Raw genomic sequence first — 18,692 nt, forward strand, 5'->3', positions numbered from 1 at the left:
TCTCTTTGCGGAGTGCGTTTATTTTTCTCTCTAAAAACACTACATGTCAGAAATTACAACATTTAAGCCAGACACATTCTGTGAGCCTTATAAAATTAAGCACCGAGTTGCATTTTAAAAATGTGTTTCCTATTAATATGGCAAAGCTTGGTTAAAATGCTGAGCTGATAACAAGGCTAGATGGGACTCTAATTGTCCTTAGATAGTGTAATCCAAACCAGTATGTCCTGTCCGCATCAGGAAGCAGCTGTACGTGACAAAGACAAGATTCAGATAGCATTGTCTGATAGAGGTTTGCAAGTGTTTCTTCAATACCATCTCCCTATAGGAATGTGAAAGAGTGGAAAGTTATTATTTTCGATCTCTAGCAGGTATTTGGATCAAACGTGAATCCAGGACTCCTCGGGAATTTCAGGGGCATTGTAGCCTGGTTTTGAGGTGTAGTTTGGGTTTGGCAGCTCGCTGTCGAAGCATGACCAGCGGGCTTCTCCAGTGTTCTCACAGCACTCGTACGGGAGGGTCATGGTGGAGTACTCTTCTACACAGAACAGAGACAGGGCGTTTTTCCACTGTAAGAAAGAAGAGTCATGTCACACAGCATCGTCACATTAGCCAGATTTGGGGGGGGGAGGGGAGTATTTAGAACCACAAATTTATGTTAGGGGAATCAGATTTGTAAGTAGGTGCAGCTCACGGCGATTCACTCAGCATCAGTCAATATTTTCTTTTTATCTTCCATCTGCATATTTTGGAAAACTTTAAAAGTAAAAGTCAAGTAAAATTTTATTTGTATAGCACATTTCAAGATAAAAATAAGGTGCTTCACTCTAAAATGCTTGAACATAAAAGGTTTTAAAGCTTGTATTATAACTGAAAATCATCTTGTCATTTTTATTTTTGATCAAATTCATTTACATTATTGAGTTTACATTGATAAATAAAATGCAATTTGTCTTTATTTTCTGTTGTAGCTGTCGAAGCTGGATGCTTCTAACAATTACGGCCAAAGTTTAAAAGAAGTTGGCGAGGGAGGTTGTTGTACGTTTCTACTCCTGTCAGCAGCTTCACACACCCACTACTGAAGACATCCATTTGTGATGAGCTGCCAGCTTAGAAGAAGGCTGATCTAAAACACAGGTGGGCAATTCATTTTTCCAAGGGGCAAGATTAGAAACTCGCTCTCTTGAGGGTGCCCACATCAATAAGCTGAACTCAGTTCTGTTAAAAATAATTTTATGCTTTATTAGCCTGGCCCCACACAACAGTCCCTGCTTGTTTAAGTCAAAGGAGTAAATGAGAATTAAACTGGAAGTACAGATCGCTGAACACATTGCTGAAGTACCTGAAGCAGCCAAAGCTTTTTCAGGAGTGTAAACCCACTGCAGCTTCCAGATTAGCTTGCATGTCATCTGACCAAGTATTTCTTCAATAGTTTTGAAGTTAGATGAAGTATTTTCACACAGGACACACAACCAACTGTCACTCACCAATTTACATAAAAGTGATTGGAAACTGCTGGCTTCAGCAGTGAAGGGGACAAAAATACAGGTATAAAATGCTTTACTGTGTCGTGTTCTTTAAAATTATACTAATTTGTATGAATTTATAGTTTTGAAAACCAAAGCCTCTTGGACAGTCCATAAATTTTAAGACAATGAAGCTAAAAAAAAAATAAAAATATTATTAAATTCCCTACTAACTGTATAAATAGTAAATAATAGCAGAACTCTCCCTGATGATATGCTAAGTGTTTTCAGGTTTACTTCGGTCCCACACACTCAGTCAGAGACTCACCGCTTGTTGGGCGCAGCAGAGGATCTGGCTGCTCTGCTCGTCTAGGTGTCCACTGCAGCACACTCTGAACCACGACTCTAGGCGGTTCATGGCATGTCCACGGCGTCGGAAGTGGCTGGACCCGGATTTGGGGAAGAAACTGGGAGGGTACCTGGGGCGACCTCTACCCTGATGACAAATGGCAGCCAGATTGTGAGTGGTGGGACGGGCAGGGGGGAACGGGACGTCGGGCTCTTTGTGAGAGTTCTTGGTCTCTGAGGAAATCCAACAAGAAGAAATGGAAAGGTTCAAAGCACTACAGTTTGAAGAATGCATAATGTATATATTCTTTAAAAAAAAATAAAAAAATAAAAAAATAAATCTATTTACCTCCCAAATGTGCACCATAAAACAGCACAAGAGCAATTATGCAAAGTCCTGCAAGGCGCCCAGGTGAAGTCATGGCTGGATGGCGGTGTGATGGGAATCGAATACTGAAGAGGCTTCTGTGAATGTATTGAGAGAGGATGCTCAGCCAGCTTATATGGGAGAGCCAGGATTTGTGGGCGTGAAATGCTTGGAAGTGACCGGTGCACACTGGGGGGGGAGACGATATGAGGGAATGAGGTGGTGTAATAATACTGGAGGCTGCTGAGATAAAAACAAAATGAGTTTGAACTTTAGGGATATCTGCTGATGCGTGCAAGGTCGGGCTACACAGTCGGCATTCACTTAGGATGAAATCAGTCCAAACTGAGACATAATACCATCATTAGCAATAACAGAGTTTGGGGGGGGGGGGGGTTGTTTTTTTACGAGCAGATCCTTTGACCTTCAGACTTTCCTCCAAACATCAGCAATGGCTCTGTTCTATAAACAGAGCAGAACAGCATAAGAGACTGAAGAGGCTTTAAGGAATCGAGTTTGTATTCATATTACTTACAACTTTTATTTGTCTGCTATGACATGTCAAAAACAGATAAAGTGCTGTGCAGAGTCTTGAGCTACCCCTTATTTCTTTATATTTTGGTAGGAAAATGGGACATGGGTGCAGTGATTTATTGAAAGGTGCAAACATAAATGGAAATACAGAAATTTGTACAATTTTAGCAAGCATGAAAGTCAGTACTTGGAAAGGACATCTTTATTATTTAATGCAGCCAGGCACAATAGATGAAAGGGGGTACCAAGTCAGGTTTTTAACAAATAAGTTATTATAATAAGTAATTTTAACCAGTGTACAATTTCATGGTAAATACAGACTTTTATCATAAATACGCTGTACTTTTTGGTGCACAGATTAACTTTGTCTTTTTACACCTTTACTTAATATTTATAATGTTGATGTCATGACGTATGCTTTATTATTCAACTGTCCTTTTATTTTACCATAAATGTGACGAGGACTGTTCTCCTTTTACAGCTTAAAGAAAAAAATATCAATCCAATAAAACTCTGCAGGCTTTATGGAGCCAAGCCTAACCTTTTCCTTCTTTCGTAATCATTGTTCAAACACTACTTCTTGAAAGGAGTGTACAGAAAAGGAGTGTCTCCTTTACCTATAATTATGCCATTTTTTAAATTACTCTCACACTGCCAAAAATAACTTTCACATTAGGAAAAATGGATTTACTGCCATTTAAATAAACTTGCAGTACAAACAGTCTGCCTTGTTGTCGCCTTATTCTACTATATGTGCAGCTCAACAAAATAACAGTCCTGTGAAAATGATCAGGCACAAACACTGGACTGAAAACGGGTGAAAAAAGGAGTTAACGTCCAATAAAGAACATTTGGATCTTTAGAACCACAACAAAGAAATGAGGGCTGGCACATCTGTGATCCAACATAACTCTTTACTTTATTATTATTTAGCAGACGTACCCTCCCCTGTGTTTGTGGTATGCCTCCCTCTGTCTCAGACTCTGATTCCTCATCTCATGCGTGTTGTTTAGTTTTGGTACTCATGTCTCCCACAGGTTGTTGTTTTGGAGAAAGAGTCCTGTGTCAGTTTTGTTTCCTGCCCTCCTCTCCCTGATCAGCCCGCTTTGTATAAATAGTCGTCCCGTCTCTGTGTTTGACCTTGTTAGATTGTTTGTTGATGGTCTCCATTGGTGCTACTTATGTGCTTTATGTGGACTTATTTAACTTTATCCACCGTATTGTTCTGCATTTGGATCCTCGTCTGTACACCGCACGTCATAACATTTAGCATTAGTTATGGTGTTTTGTTTCATATGGGAAGTGGTGGTCAGATTTAAGAAGTGTGGAATAGATACTGCAACTTTGTGAAGGCAGTTCACTCATTGTTTTTTCCCCCCCCACACATACCATAGTTGTAATTTAGTTTCAGTAAACTGTAATAAACAGAGAAGAATGTAAACATTAAAAATGAGTGCTTAGTTTTCATGTCACCGAGCCACTTTTTAATTAACCATAAAGTAGAAAATGATATTTTTCCTCGCTTATCTTTGCTGACTGGTCAAAGCTGGGGAGTAACGTGGTTTATCAAAAGTTTTTCCAGACTGCACACGGCTTACGGTAAACTCCCCCAAACCTGTTTTCAAATACTGTTATCTGTCCCGGAGAATGCTGAACATTGTGTCCCACTTTTATTCACAGACTGCGGATAAAATTTAACTGTAGTGCATTCATTTGTTGTCTGCTGTTGACTGACAGCTAATGGGTGGTGGTTTCTTTCAACCAAATCAATAAGTGTCTGTCAGCATTTTATCGGTCTGTTCTGTGATCCTTAAACACTCTTAAAAATTAGTGTTTTTATGATTAATTTAGTGGATTTTTATATAATGTACTGTAAAAGAATTAATGTCATTTTAGTGTTTGTTTGGTACTCATATATTTTAAGCTTTTTTGAGAAACTCAAATTCTCTTAATGCTCTTGTCCTATGACAGCTGGGATAGGTTAATAATGCAAATGCCAAACAGCTTATTCTGTAACTGACGCTTGTTTGGTGTCATTTAACCATACACAGCCACAAGATGTCACGATCCTTGGTCGCTTTACCAAGCGTTTTGAGTTTTCATATATTTTGATGGTGTATGTTTAAGTTCATTTAGTTATCTTGAGCTCCAAGGTTGCCCAGTTGTATTAGATTAGAGACATTTAGAGGCATTTAGCTTTCAAAGTTAAGATTACCTGATTTCCTGAGTGGTACGCAGTACTTTCCTGGCTCCTGTGTCAGCCTCTGACATGAGGGCACAGTGAGGGCAGTGCTACTAAAGCTCATCACAAATTTACACCCAAAAGACAGACATCAAATTATGTGCTGTGTACAGAGAGAACTACGGAGAGAGCTTGACTTATGCTTCCTGATACAAAAAGTCTGCTCATTACGGTGTAGCGTTTTCAGTGGGAGAAACATTTCATCACTCATCCCAGTGACTCCCTCAGTCTCAGCTGAATACAGGTTTCCCCAATGATTGAGCATATATCAAGAAATGCTTCCTGATACTTTCTTTTTTAAAATCATATTTAGAGTCCACAAAAATATTCTGAAGTTGTATTCAGTCATCACCTGATCCGTTTGAGTCAGAAAAATTCAAATTAAAACCAGAGGTTTTGGTGAAGGATGCCAGTCTATCACTCTTGCCTCTTACACCACTCATCACCAGGGCAACCAAGAGCAGTGCAACAGCCATTGTTGAGCGCATTTCCAGCACGTGTGCCATGAACAGATGCAAGCAGTGCTTGTCTCAGGTCTTGTGGTGTTATGTCTACATTTTCAAATCTCCCACATGCTCAGCATATCACGTAGGCTACTTCTTCACGGACACTCATGGTCAGCTTATTCATTTATTTTTAACCGAAGGATAACTAGAAGAGCCGTTGATCATGAGTTCATCACAGAAACATTTCTGTTTATATTACAGTCTTCTCAGCAATTGCCTTTCCATCTATGTAAGAGCAAGTATGAAGTCAGTTTTAGAGAAGATTAAGGGTATTGTCATATTTTACTCACTCTGGTGTCATCACTCTTATCTACTTTGATCATCCACTGAGCACTGCTGAGTGTTAGAGACAGGATGTTTGTAATTTTAGTGACCTTGTGTAAATGCAAGAAAGCAGTCTGTCACATTGAAGGACATATCCTGGTCAAAAACAAGATTCCTCAAAGTGTTACTGGAGGCCAACATAATGCTTTCCAGATTAAGTATCTGATTAGACGCCATGTTTCTAGGATTTTTAGGACAGTACAATAACCTCTGTTACATGTGAATTTCGAATCAGAAAATTAGAGGCCATCCAGGTCTTTATATCTTTAAGATATTCCTGCAGTTTAACTAATTGGTGTGTGTGTGTTATCTGGTGAGCAGCTGGGTGTCATCTGCATAGCAGTGAAAACGTATACTATCCCTTCTAATGATGCTGCCTAATGGATTGTATAATGTAGACAGAAGTTGTCCCATCACACAACCCTGCGGAACTCCATAATTTATCTTAGTGTGTGAGGACAACTCTGCATTTACATGAGCAAGTTGGAGTTTGATATGTAGATACGATTCAAACCACTGCACTGCAGTACCTATAATTCCTACAGCATATTGCAATCTCTGTGATCTAACGAACACAGAAATGAGTCATCATATGTAACCTTTAGTGCTGTTTCCATACTTTTCCTGCCACCCAAAAGGTACCCAAATTTCATGCTAAAAAAGATGTTCCACTATTTTTTGGTACCATCCTATACCCAGAGTACAAATACTTTGTTACTGTACTTAAGTACAATTTTCAGGTATCTACTTTACTTGAGTATCTGTACTTTCTACTCTACATTTTTAAAACAGGCTTGTTACTTTCAGTTTAACAGCTTTGGGGAGAGGATGTTTCTATATTTCTAAAAATAGAAACATCCAAAGAGCTCCAAAGAGCTACTTTTCACTTTCTTACTTTGAGTAAATTTCAGAGCCTGCAATTTCTTTTACCTTTACATGAGTAAAGAAGTTGAATCAGTACTTCAACTTTTAATAGGATTTTTTTTAATAGTAGTTTTTATACTTCTACAGAATGTCTGTACTTTTGCCAACTCTCACTAAACCATACTGTTTGGTAAATTTTGTCTCTGCTGTCACTGTCACGGTTCGCGAGGCAAGCCGTATGGAATTGTGAAAGGATCCAAGATGCAGCACAACTGAAGTGAGGAAGCTTTATTGAGGGACCGTGCTTCATACAACAAAGGCAAGGGTGGTGAAAAACAGAACTGGGAGTAACCTAAACTGGGAAAAGCTAAATAAAAACAGACCTGAAACCTTGAGACATGAAACAGATGCAGGGAGACGTAGAAAGACACAGGGAAACCACTCTGGACGACGAAGGGGAAAAACGCAGACGAACCAGCAACGAGGACGAGGTAACACACACACTATAAATACACACACCAGGAGTCAGGGAATGGGAAACAGGAGGGGAACACACCTGGGAGACATCACCGCTGACGAGGCAGGGGAAACGTAAACAAAACGCACTGACATCAGACAGGGGCTTTCAAAGTAAAACAGGAACACAGACGCAAAGACAGACTAAGAAACGTGGACTTGACACAGGAATACACAGGCAGAAAAGACTAAACTGAGGGGAAACAGAACCAAAACCCAAAGAAATAGAAAACCAGGACCAAAATACATCACAACGATAGAAAACACAAAACGCTGGGTCAAAAGACCCAGGATCACAACACTGTCAGACAAACAAAGTTGACATTTCTTTCCATGTCAGTTTAACCAGAAACTCTGGTCAGACTGGAGCTGACAAGGGCAGGTTTAATGAAATATGTGGGCTGCAAACTGTAGGCTTCAAACTAACCTTGGTTCCCGACTATATGAAATATAAGCACAAAAAGGAGATTCGTGTTTAACATTTAATTTATATTTAAATAGCATTGGAGCCTGATTATTGCTACTCAAATGTTGCAGCAGTTTATGTGGGTCGTGATCATGGAAAACCAAATCTTCTCTACCAGCAGAGATGGGCAGTAACGCGTTACTTGTAACGCGTTACTGTAATCTGATTACTTTTTTCAAGTAACGAGTAAAGTAAGGGATTACTATTGCAAAAACGGTAATTAGATTACAGTTACTTTCCCGTAGTAACGCTGCGTTACTAAAACCGTGATTTTTTTGCGAGAATGTCTCACGACAGTGACATAAGCGAATGCGCCATTAGTGACAACAGCTGTGTGCAGATCAACAATGGATCACATATCGATTGTGGGAGAGAGTATGAGCATGCAGCGTTTAAAGTGTGGAAGTACTGACCTTACTTTGAGTTTGATTCCATAAAAAGTGACAAAAACATTAGCGTCCATCGTGCGTGAGAAGAAAACTTCTTTTTACAGCGAAAAAAACCCCTAAACTTCCAAGCAAGCACTGAGTGCGCTACGATGTAATGGGAAATTTACAGAGAAACTCGCGGATTCTTCAACTGACCACGGCACACCTGCACCAGGGTAAACCTCCGCCTACCCTGCTCCTGCTTTACAGGTGAAAATAGAGCAACAGGACCGCTGAGTCTTTGACTTTATTTATTTTCTGCTGTGTTTTACTTGCATCTATTTGAAAGAGTGAGTGTAAACACAAAAAATATTTTATTTTATGTGCTGGAATGTGTAGAAAATAGGTTTAAATGTTAAACTAATTTATTCAAGTCAGAGAATGTTGCATATAATTAAATTTTTGCTTGATGCATAAAGTTAAAAGATTAAAACTGATAAAACAAGTTAAAAAAAAAAGAGACTTTTCCATTTGATTACATTTTGTATGATTGATTATGTAGAAAAAGTAGAATTGGGCTGACAGATCTATCGCTTTATCACCTATTCAGGTTGTAAATCGTGTTTTTAAAAAGTAACTAAGTAATTAATTACTTTTGAAAATAAGTAATCAGTAAAGTAACGGGATTACTTTTTTGGGGACGTAATCAGTAATTAGTTACTGATTACTTTTTTCAAGTAACTTGACCAACACTGCTGGTGATGGCAAGCTACAGTGTAGCCACAGCCGCCCTGGGGCGCACTGACAGAGGCGAGGCTGCTGGACGCTGGTGCCACCGGGCCCTCTGACCCATTGTATGGTGAATACTTTCTGTGCTACCAGTTTGACTATTACACAAGCTGTTAGCAGAGATGGGCAGTAACGCGTTACTGTAATCAGATTACTTTTTTCAAGTAACGAGTAAAGTAAGGGATTACTATTGCAAAAACAGTAATTAGATTACCGTTACTTTCCCGCAGGAACGCTGTGTTACTAAAACCGTGATTTTTTGCGAGAATGTCTCATGACAGTGACGTAAGCAAGTGCAACGTTGGTGACAACAGCTGTGTGCAGATCAACAATGGATAATATATGGAGTGCGGGAGAGAATGTGAGCGTGCAGCGTTTAAAGTGTGGAAGTACTGACCTTAGTTTAATTCCATAAAAAGGTGACAAAAACATTAGTGTCCGTTGTGCGTGGGAAGAAGACTTCTTTTTACAGCGAAAAAAACCCCTAAACTTCCAAGCAAGCACCAAGTGCACTATGACCTAATGGGAAATTCACAGAGAAACTCACGGATTCTTCCACTGACCGCTGCGGCACACCTGCACCAGGGTAAACCTCCGCCTACCCTGCTCCTGCTTTACAGGTGAAAATAGAGCAAAAAGACCGCTAGTCTTTGACTTTATTTATTTTCTGCTGTGTTTTACTTGCACCTATTTGAAAGAGTGAGTGTTAACACAAAAAAAAAATATTTTATGTGCTGGAAGGTGCAGAAAATAGGTTTAAATATTAAACAAATTTCTTCCAGTCAGAGAATGTTGCATGTAATTAAATTTTTTGCTTGATGCATAAAGTTAAAAGATTAAAACTAATAAAACAAGTTTTAAAAAGAGACTTTTCCATTTGATTACATTTTGTATGATGGATTATGTAGAAAAAGTAGAATTGGGCTGAAAGATCTATCGCTTTATCACCTATTCAGGTTGTAAATCGTGTTTTTAAAAATTAACTAAGTAACTTATTTTCAAAAGTAATTAATTATTTAGTTACTAAGTAATCAGTAAACTGGATTACTTTTTTGGGGAAGTAATCAGTAATTAGTTACGGATTACTTTTTTCAAGTAACTTTACCAACACTGGCTGTTAGACAACCAAACAAAACAAGACAATCAGACGCATACAAAGCAGGCCTTTCTGTCTTTCCACCTCCCTAAAACCTGAAATACCAGTCTAACTGGAGCTGACAGTAGGAGAGTGACCCAGATCGAATTTGAGACGTTCACACTGTCATACCATGATCGGATATGGATCGCATAGGGTAAAAAAAAAAATCGGATTTGATTCGCTTTCGCCTGTAGTGTGAACGTAGCCTATATGAAAAAAAAAAAATATGTGGCCACTTTGCAAACCATATATGCTTGAAGTTAAGCTTAGATCCAAACCAGGAAGACGGGATGATCCATGACTAAGTGAATTACACATAGCATGCTAAAAGTACATACAAAAAAACCTCCAGTTCCTGAGATTCAAATAAAATGACATGTCTGACATTTTCCTGTCTCTTCTGTAGTAGTTTAACAGCAGCTGTTTAAACTCCTCACAAGCAAAGTTGAGCTTTGATTCATCAGCACACTGGCCCCCACCCTCTTTATCGCTCAGGTGAGAGCAAACGAGGAAGTGAAAATTAACACCATAAGTTCTTTCCGCCGTGAAGTAGCAGCGTGCGCTTTCTGTGCTGTGGTCTCCATTCAGGCAAGGTTTGTGTGGCAGGTTAGTGAGCAGAAGAGAACTGGAACTAAAGTTTAATATACTGGCTAAAAATAAGGTAAGAAGCAATAATAGGAAATGAAATGCCTTTTAATTGCACTGCTAATGTCTAAAGCATGACTATAGAAACCTGTCCTTCCCCAGAAGCAGCATCAATGCAGACTAATTGGATTGTGATTATTTTATCCGTCTTGTTGACCATGGGACTGCTGATGGTGGTCCAGAGCCAGTATCAATTGAAGAGCATTCTGGACAGCAAGATTGAAACAATGGAAGTGGCGTTAGAGAAATCTTCTGATGATTATCAAAGTAAGGTCCTCTTTAAAACCGCTGTGGAAAAACTGGTGGCTCAGGGACAGAAACATGTGGATGATATGGAAGCTGCACTCAATAAACTCAGTTCAGAAACTGAGCAGAAGAAAGCAGAAAACGATGCATGCCAAGAAAAAATGGTAACAAGTCTTCCTGTTTTCTTCTGGTTTTATATTAACTATGCAAACGCTAAACGTCAATAGAGACACATCTCTTATCAGCGCCAACGTTACTGCCTGCATAGGGAAACGCTACTTTCCCTTTGTGCTACCTCATATTTGTGCCGAACTACATCTGAGAGGGAAACAATTTATTTACTTTACATATGCTTAAGATTGAACCGCTTGTTTTCTACTCACCCTGTAATTAAAATCCTGAAATTTCCAGATATTTCAAATTATCCACTGTTTAAAAAAACAAACAAAAAAAACAAACATCTGGCCAGACTTTTTTGTTCATCCATTTACACCTGATTTCAGCACATTTTGATTTCAATACGAGCTTTTCACTTAAGATTGAGTATTTTTGCATTGTTGTGTTGGTACAAAAATGTCAAAATGATTGGTTAAAAATGAATACACTGTTGTATCGCTGGGCTTCCATACCGTTTCTGTTTATCTGAAATAGTTTTAGAGTATTACAAGTTTTGTTTTTTTTTTTGGTTTTTTTAAATGCGTAACATAAATCCAGCCAAACCTTAAAAACATTTCTGCAACATTTCCACAGAAAAACGCACAAGAAGAGCTGGAAAGTATCCAAAAGACACAAAGTGAAACTAAAGGTGAGGCACGCTTATCACACAGGTAATCCGCGCCCTGTTGCCCCCATGTGGTCAAACACTACCAAAACTCTTGAGGTCCAGCATGTTAATCCCTTTCTCTCTTATCCAGCTTCCTTGGATGCAGAGGTTGAGTCCTGGACTCAGGAGATTAACACTCTAAAAGAAAAACTGATACAACAGAGTCCAGTATGTGCGTATGTGAAGAGGAGCCAGTTAACTGAGTATGACCACATTTTTCTGTTCTTCTAGTTCCAAAACATACAAAACCTTTGCAAAAAGTAGGAGTTATAAGCGCTGGATTAATAATGATGCATCTATGTCTTTCAGCAACATATGTGGCATAAACCTCAACAAGGATACAGCTTAGCCGAATAAGACCAAAGAGCATAAAGTTAATGAATAAAATAAAATAATAAAATCAACTTAAAATCATTAAAAATGTGTAGTTCCTTTCTTCCTTGTTCTTTACAGAGATGATGTACCCTTCTTCTCATATGGTCTTTGTGTACCCCTTCATCTGCTTTTATAGTTGATGTACAAAGTTTTCCTTCTGTGAGTTTCCATATAAGCAGCTCAGCATGTGGTCGCAGGTGTGGGACTGCCTGGGTGCAGGCGTAGGACTAATGTAAAGAAACTCCAGAGGAAAGCAGTGAAGTGTGTGAAACTGATAGTTACGGGTAAATGGCTGTTTAATGAGTCACTTATTTTATCGGGGAAGAACTTGTTGTTTGGAAAATATAATTTTAGTTACTAATAAATTGAGGGCATTAGGTTTTACGGAAGAGGATTAGGGCCACTGGGAGGGGGGGGATTCTGAGAAAAAAGTCAGAATTCTGACTTCAATCTCAGAATTCTGAGATAATATGAGCATTGCGTAAAAGCAGTGATGTGTGTGGAAAACCTAGCCGGGTTTACCATGACTTCAGTAGCTGCTGGTGTTACCTCTGACACCGGTTGACCACGAATGAGTAATTCATTAAGTTTCGGTTTCTGCTGCCCCGCGCAACACGACCTGCAGCAGCCGCATCACCGCTCCGGGACTCGCCTCAGAGGGGGGGAGGGAGGGGAGGGCGGTGGAGGAGAGCGGAGAGAGGTGAGCGGAGTGGACTCAGTTATTACAACAAGCCGATTACTGAAGGCTACTGAGCCTTCTCTGTCAATATGCGTCTGTCCTCTCTCGGTCAGACGGGAGGAGGACACAGCAGCCCACAGCCGGACTTTCCTTTTTCCCTTTTTCCACATGAAAAAACTTTTTTTTCAAGGGAACTTTTTAATGGACCTACTCCACGAGAACGCACGTGAAGAAAGCCTGGATGTTTTATTTGATAAGATCTGATTTATTCTGTAAGATTTGTGTGTGTGTGTGTGGGGCACTCTGCGGAGCAAACTGTGACCTCCAGGTACTTAAAAGGTTGGAGTTTGTTTTTTTTTGTTTGTTTGTTTTAGCAGCTGCATTATACATTTTTTTTTAAAATATAATAGCGAATGCTGTTCATAATTTGATCTTTACGCATTTAATTTATGTAAAGGATGTTACATTTGGAAGCCAAATGAAATGCTTTGCGCACTAAACTTTATTAGTAAGTGAACTCCAAGAAGCCAAGTGAAGGGGGAAAGTAAAACCCCTCTCTGCTTCGCTCACCTGCACGTGCAAAGTGTAAAAAAATGAGCAGCCCCTCCAGGAGTTTAGACGGACAGAAAGGTGACGGCTCAGGCACCAAACCAGAGACGCCCAGGTACCGCAGCTGGAGCAGTCTCCGCTTCTCCAAATGGAGAAATGCGTCCCAGAGGGCAACCCCGCCTGCCACCCCTTCCCCGAAGACAGACAAGAGGAGCGACGTGAGCAACACGCTCTTCTCTCTGGTCAAGACTCACAATGACGACTACACAGCGGATCCGGATGGCCTCCTGGAGACCAACGGAGAGGGCGAAGGAGACAGCGCTAGCCAGTCTCAGGACCAGGCCACCTACTTCCAGAAGCAGTTTGGCTCCATGCTGCAGCCCGGGGTCAACAAGTTCTCCCTGCGCATGTTCGGCAGTCACAAAGGTGTTGCTGCTGAGCAGGAGAGGGTTAAAAGCTTTGGAGTGTGGATCATACACCCCTACAGTGACTTCAGGTAATTAGTAGAAAGCCCTTAAACTAATTTGCTCTCATTTTATTGCAATTTGTGTAACTTAACGCATTATAACCGTAAAAATTGGACAGAAATCTGACCAGTGACATTTTTCATTTCAAGGTGCTTCCAGTCGCTCAATATTGTTTAGAGTTCCCTTGAAAGCATTTACCCTTTATCCCACTAAGCACCCTGTGATTGAGGACTCGCATCCAGTTTTTCAAGGACAGACTGCAGGATAGCAGCTGATGTCATGGTTCCCAGCACATGATAAGGCGATGAAGGGATTTGATTAGTGATACAGTATATAGGACAAGATCATCTGGATTAATGATATCATTCCCGTGTGACTCCTTTTTTTAACCCCAGGAGGAGAGAGAAGTGCATTCATCAATACTCATGATTTAACCAATCTGACTGAAAATCATCCAAATAGTTTCCTAATCTAGTTTGGCCTCACTTTGGGGGGGGATCTGTCCAATAATTCAACTTTCAGGGTTAAACAACGACTCAGGAGTGATGCCCAAGCAATCTGTCGGTGAGGTCACTAATAGCCCAGCGAATTTAAAGAATTTTTAACATCAGGCCGATGCCAGACAGAGGGGATAAACCCATGCATGGGGATTATTACCCATAAGAATCCGTATAATTCCAATCTTACTCTATTATGCAATAATACACAGGCAGCTGAGGGAGGGATTAGCGCAGGCCTGCTCTTCTTAAACCTTATGCTCCCACTTCCTCTTAAAAATTAATGAATTGGGACAGTAGAGTTTTGGTCAGATTTCCTGTTTAGAGTTTAAGGTCACACAGTTGGTTGGTGCCTTTCTCTGTAAAATCTGCTTGTCCTCAATACGTCTCTGGATTTCTTTCTAGTGCTTCGTCCTCCTTGTTCCAAAGATGTCCATGTTTAGCTAATTATCAATTCTACATTGATTGTAATCTGTATGCGAGTGGTTTGTCTGTATCTCTATGTTGGAGCTGTGATTAGACTTAGTGACACTTCCGGGTGTATCCCACCTCTAACCCAATGTCCCTTGAGATAGCCTCCAGCTCCACTATGACCCTGAAAGGTGGAATTAGTTGTACTCTGGGTAAAAGTGACTGATTACCATAAGACCAACATCCCCAATCTTTATAAGTATATACATCTTTATATGAATATGCATCTGTGGTCTGCTTGTAGTCCGAATGCTGCTGACTTATGTTTGGATAAACTTTTGTTGCATGCAGATAAAAGATCTGTATGGAGAAAAGAGTAATTTCATTTCCAAAAATTATAAACTGTATACAAAAGATGGACATGGCCACAGTGACATCACTGATTGGTTTAAACTCTGCAGGCTTGAAGCCTCCACACTAGCACTTTGCTTTATTCAAATTCAACCTGAAATCCTATCAGAATACGCTCATGTTCCTGTCCTGCACTCACTGCTATTAAAGCTTGTCTAAAGGTTTTAGATACAGCAGATTTTATTCTGCTCCTCTCTCCCTCTCACTCAGACTCAATCTATAATGTCAACAGCTATAATGCCTTCCAGATTGGTGGCGTTAATAGCAGCAAGCAGCCACTAATCTGCTGCAACATGAGAAATAATGGTAAGCACTCATGTAAAGCAGAGAGTGGACAGAGAGGGCACGGACACGAGTGAAGAACACATCAATCACTTCTGTGTCTCTGCTCAGCTTTGTCACGGGTTCACGTTGCAATCACTGAAGGGTGACTGTAATCAAAATTTGTCTGCATCAAGTTCTCTTTCTCTGCCTTTGTAATCAAAGAGTCACTGAGAGCGAGAGAGACCCAGTGTGATTGACAGCTGATGGAAACAATCTGTAAGAAAATCCAAACCATGTCTTCCGACAGTGTACGAGACATTTGAGAGCTATAGGGAAATGGGACATGTATGACTTGAAGGAGACAGTGTATTTGTACAGCACGTGCAATCAAGATATCCAATCTGGATCTGGAACAATGAATGCAAGCTCTAACGCACACAGGTTGGACCGTTACCGGATCATCACATGGGGAGATTGATCAGATTGGGCCTGGATTTCAGCTGGGTATAAATGCTGTGCACACATGATCACATCCTTAAGAGAAACTTTACCCAGCAGGTTAAAAAGTCAATCTCCTCTCGATAGCATAAGCTGCCAGGGAACAGGAACAAGCAGCATTAGTAGCTAGCAACTCCTCCGTTATCGTGCTGTTTGACAACCATACTTCATGGGGCCAATTTGCTGACACTCTTGGACCCCTTGCCACCTCTCTTTCTGGCACTGTTAGCAACTTAGGTGTTCTCTTTGACAGCTCCTTTAAGTTTGACAAACAAGTATCCTCTGTAGTTAAATCTAGTTTCTACCAATTGCATCAAGTCTCCAAGGCCAAGCACTACATACCGCACAGGGACCTTGAGAAACTAATCCATGCTTTTGTGACCTCTAGATTAGACTACTGTAATTCCCTTTACTTTGGTCTCCACTCCACCCTTCTTCATAGATTGCAGGTTGTCCAGAATGCTGCAGCACGCCTTCTGACCAGAACCGCAAGGTTTGCCTCTATCATGATCTAAGATCATCAGGACAAATATTCTTAGGCTACATTCACACTGCACGCGAAAGCGCATCAAATCCAACTTTTTAGACCTTATGCGACCCATATCCAATCATGGTATGACAGTGTGAGCAGCACAAATCTGATATTTTTCAAATCCGACCTGGGTCACTTTCGTATGTGGTACTGAATCTGATACATATCTGATGTTTTAGAAAGCGACTGCTGTTTGAACGGTCATGTCGCATTAAATCCGTCTTTTACGTCACTGACACAAGACAGACGCCAATTATCAGTTCCGGAGAAGCGCCCGAGAAGACACTGAACGCTTCCTGGCCATCCAGTGAAACTGTTGGGAAGACAATGTTGGAGAAACGTGAATATTTTATTTGTACTGTATAATCTGCAGATTCTGACAGAAATCTGCAACTATCCTTTGAAGCACCGCTCCTCTCTAAAACAGCAATAAGGATCATTATTAGGCCATATGTAAATAACAAAATAACTTTATAACTTAAAGCAAAATTGGGAAACGTAAAGTCCCAATCAAGTCTTTATATTAAGGGCCAGTCAAACAATACTGTTTGCTCTGGGTCTAAACAGGAGCGTGTTTGCTGTCACATTTTATATGTAGTGTGAACAAGCAGACCAAAAAAAAAAAAAAAAAAAATCAGAATTGATCAAAAAATTGGAATTGAGCATTAACACCTGCAGTGTGAACGTAGCCTTAGTGCAGCCTAGATCCCGGCTAAAGACCAGAGGTGACCGTGCTTTTGCCCTGGCAGCCCCGAGCCTCTGGAAAAATCTTCCCTGTGACTCCATCTATTCATTTAAATCTCAGTTAAAAACGTACCTGTTTGACCGAGCATTTTCAGTTAGTTAGTGCACTTCCCCCTATATTTTACCCTTATGTTACTTATCTTCCTACTAATGTCCCACTGCATAAATACCCCCACCTTATATTTATGTGTTGCGGCTCCTCCAACCTATGGCCGCGGCAGGCTAAACATGAGGACACAGATGACGCGCAACAATATACACATAAAATACGCTTCTGTACCATTTGCTCCTTTTATTCCACATCCAATATACAAATCAGCACATGGGATTAACTATTAAACAAATGCACAGACTGCACAAACAAATAACTGCACTAATTACAATGCCAACTTACAACTTGGCCTATGGCATCAATTAGTGCATAAATATACATAAACCATGAAGTTACAGTCAAATACATGAAAATAACTCAAGCTGCAGTCAACAGAAAGTTTTGCCTCATGCTCACCCTACCTTTCTGCTCATCAACATCAGGTGCCGTGAACAGGTGAGTGCAACCACATTTATCATCTACCACACCCATGAGACACGACCCACACCCATGCACCAATACAGCGAGTCCATTTAAACCAACCCACTTAATCAAAAAAGGAACAACTCATATGGCTCCTACATTATGAATACCTTGTAATTGTATCTTCTAAACCATGCTATAATGTTTTACTTCTTATTCTGTCTGTACCTTTGGGGGGTTTGTTATAGCCTTTTATCTTTTATCTTATGTTTTAACCTTGTTGTGAAGCACTTTGGTGTACCTTTGGTTTTAAATGTGCTATATAAATAAAGTTGTACTGTATTGTATTGTACAGAAAGTGACTTAAAAACAAAAAGCTCGATTACGTGATATCTTTGCTACTAGGTGTCCAGTCTGCATACTCTGTGTATGATGGCATTAAAGTGGTATTGGGCAGGTGGGGGCACCCTAATGTGCATCAGAGCGTGGGGCAAAAACAATCACTTAGAAACAAGATTGTTTTTTTTTTAAATTGTATTGTGAGCTCCAGTAGATGTGTTTTCTTTGCATACTGGCTGTGATCCGCAAACACGTGTTGCTGCTGCTCTAAAGTTTACTACTCTTTGCGGATTTAACTAAATTTAGCAAGATATAAGCAGACAGATCAGCTTAAAAAACATCTGCTACCCTCAATGTAACGCAACACTGACTATTAACCAACCAGAGCCGTAAAGTTCACCACAGTACGGTAAGCTCTCAGTCCTCTATACCTTTAGCTTGTACAGTTTGGTGATATTTGCTAAGCTGTTTAAAACATTTAAAATCACCTGCCAGTTATAAATGTTACTCTGTTTATGCTCACACTTCTTCTGTAGTGCCAGCCAGAGCCATCAGCTAAATGCTAAAGTTCCACAGCAACAGCTTTATGGACATCTGCATGATGAATGAATCACAGGAAAGGATTCTGATGAGAGTGTAAAGGGGCCATGGGATGTTATTATTTTTCTTAAAATTGTAATAGTAATTCCAAACTGTCATCAGTAAGCAACACAAAAAGAGCACTCTTGGCAGTATTACGTCAAAGCTAACAGATTTGCTTACTCTTTAAT

The 18,692-nt window shown here is 40.1% G+C and overlaps 2 protein-coding genes across 3 annotated transcripts in view; one reads left to right on the plus strand and one right to left on the minus strand.

Annotated features, from left to right (window-relative positions):
- Positions 1-17,650, minus strand: LOC120726403 (extracellular matrix protein 1-like). The gene is made up of 4 exons (XM_040019958.1): positions 17,583-17,650; positions 2,164-2,370; positions 1,795-2,048; positions 1-569 (listed from the first exon to the last, which is right to left on the minus strand). The coding sequence occupies exons 2-4, from the start codon at positions 2,234-2,236 to the stop codon at positions 381-383; spliced, it is 516 nt and encodes a 171-aa protein (XP_039875892.1). The 5' UTR covers positions 2,237-2,370; positions 17,583-17,650; the 3' UTR covers positions 1-380.
- hcn3 (hyperpolarization activated cyclic nucleotide-gated potassium channel 3) overlaps positions 6,961-18,692 on the plus strand; it is an 18,688-nt gene continuing 6,956 nt past the window's right edge. The window contains exons 1-6 of one of the 2 annotated variants that reach the window (XM_040019939.1): positions 6,961-7,142; positions 10,424-10,589; positions 10,676-10,983; positions 11,570-11,624; positions 11,734-11,845; positions 11,952-13,741. In XM_040019939.1, the coding sequence (XP_039875873.1) occupies positions 13,290-13,741 (452 nt within the window). In that variant the 5' untranslated portion in view covers positions 6,961-7,142; positions 10,424-10,589; positions 10,676-10,983; ... (1 more) ...; positions 11,734-11,845; positions 11,952-13,289. Of the gene's footprint in view, positions 7,143-9,811; positions 10,590-10,675; positions 10,984-11,569; positions 11,625-11,733; positions 11,846-11,951; positions 13,742-18,692 lie in introns of those variants that run through there. The other variant, XM_040019940.1, reaches the window with a different exon arrangement.

The sequence above is a fragment of the Simochromis diagramma genome, unplaced genomic scaffold (genome assembly GCF_900408965.1).
Source record: "Simochromis diagramma unplaced genomic scaffold, fSimDia1.1 OVJJ01000753.1, whole genome shotgun sequence".
Taxonomy (NCBI): Eukaryota; Metazoa; Chordata; class Actinopteri; order Cichliformes; family Cichlidae; genus Simochromis; species Simochromis diagramma.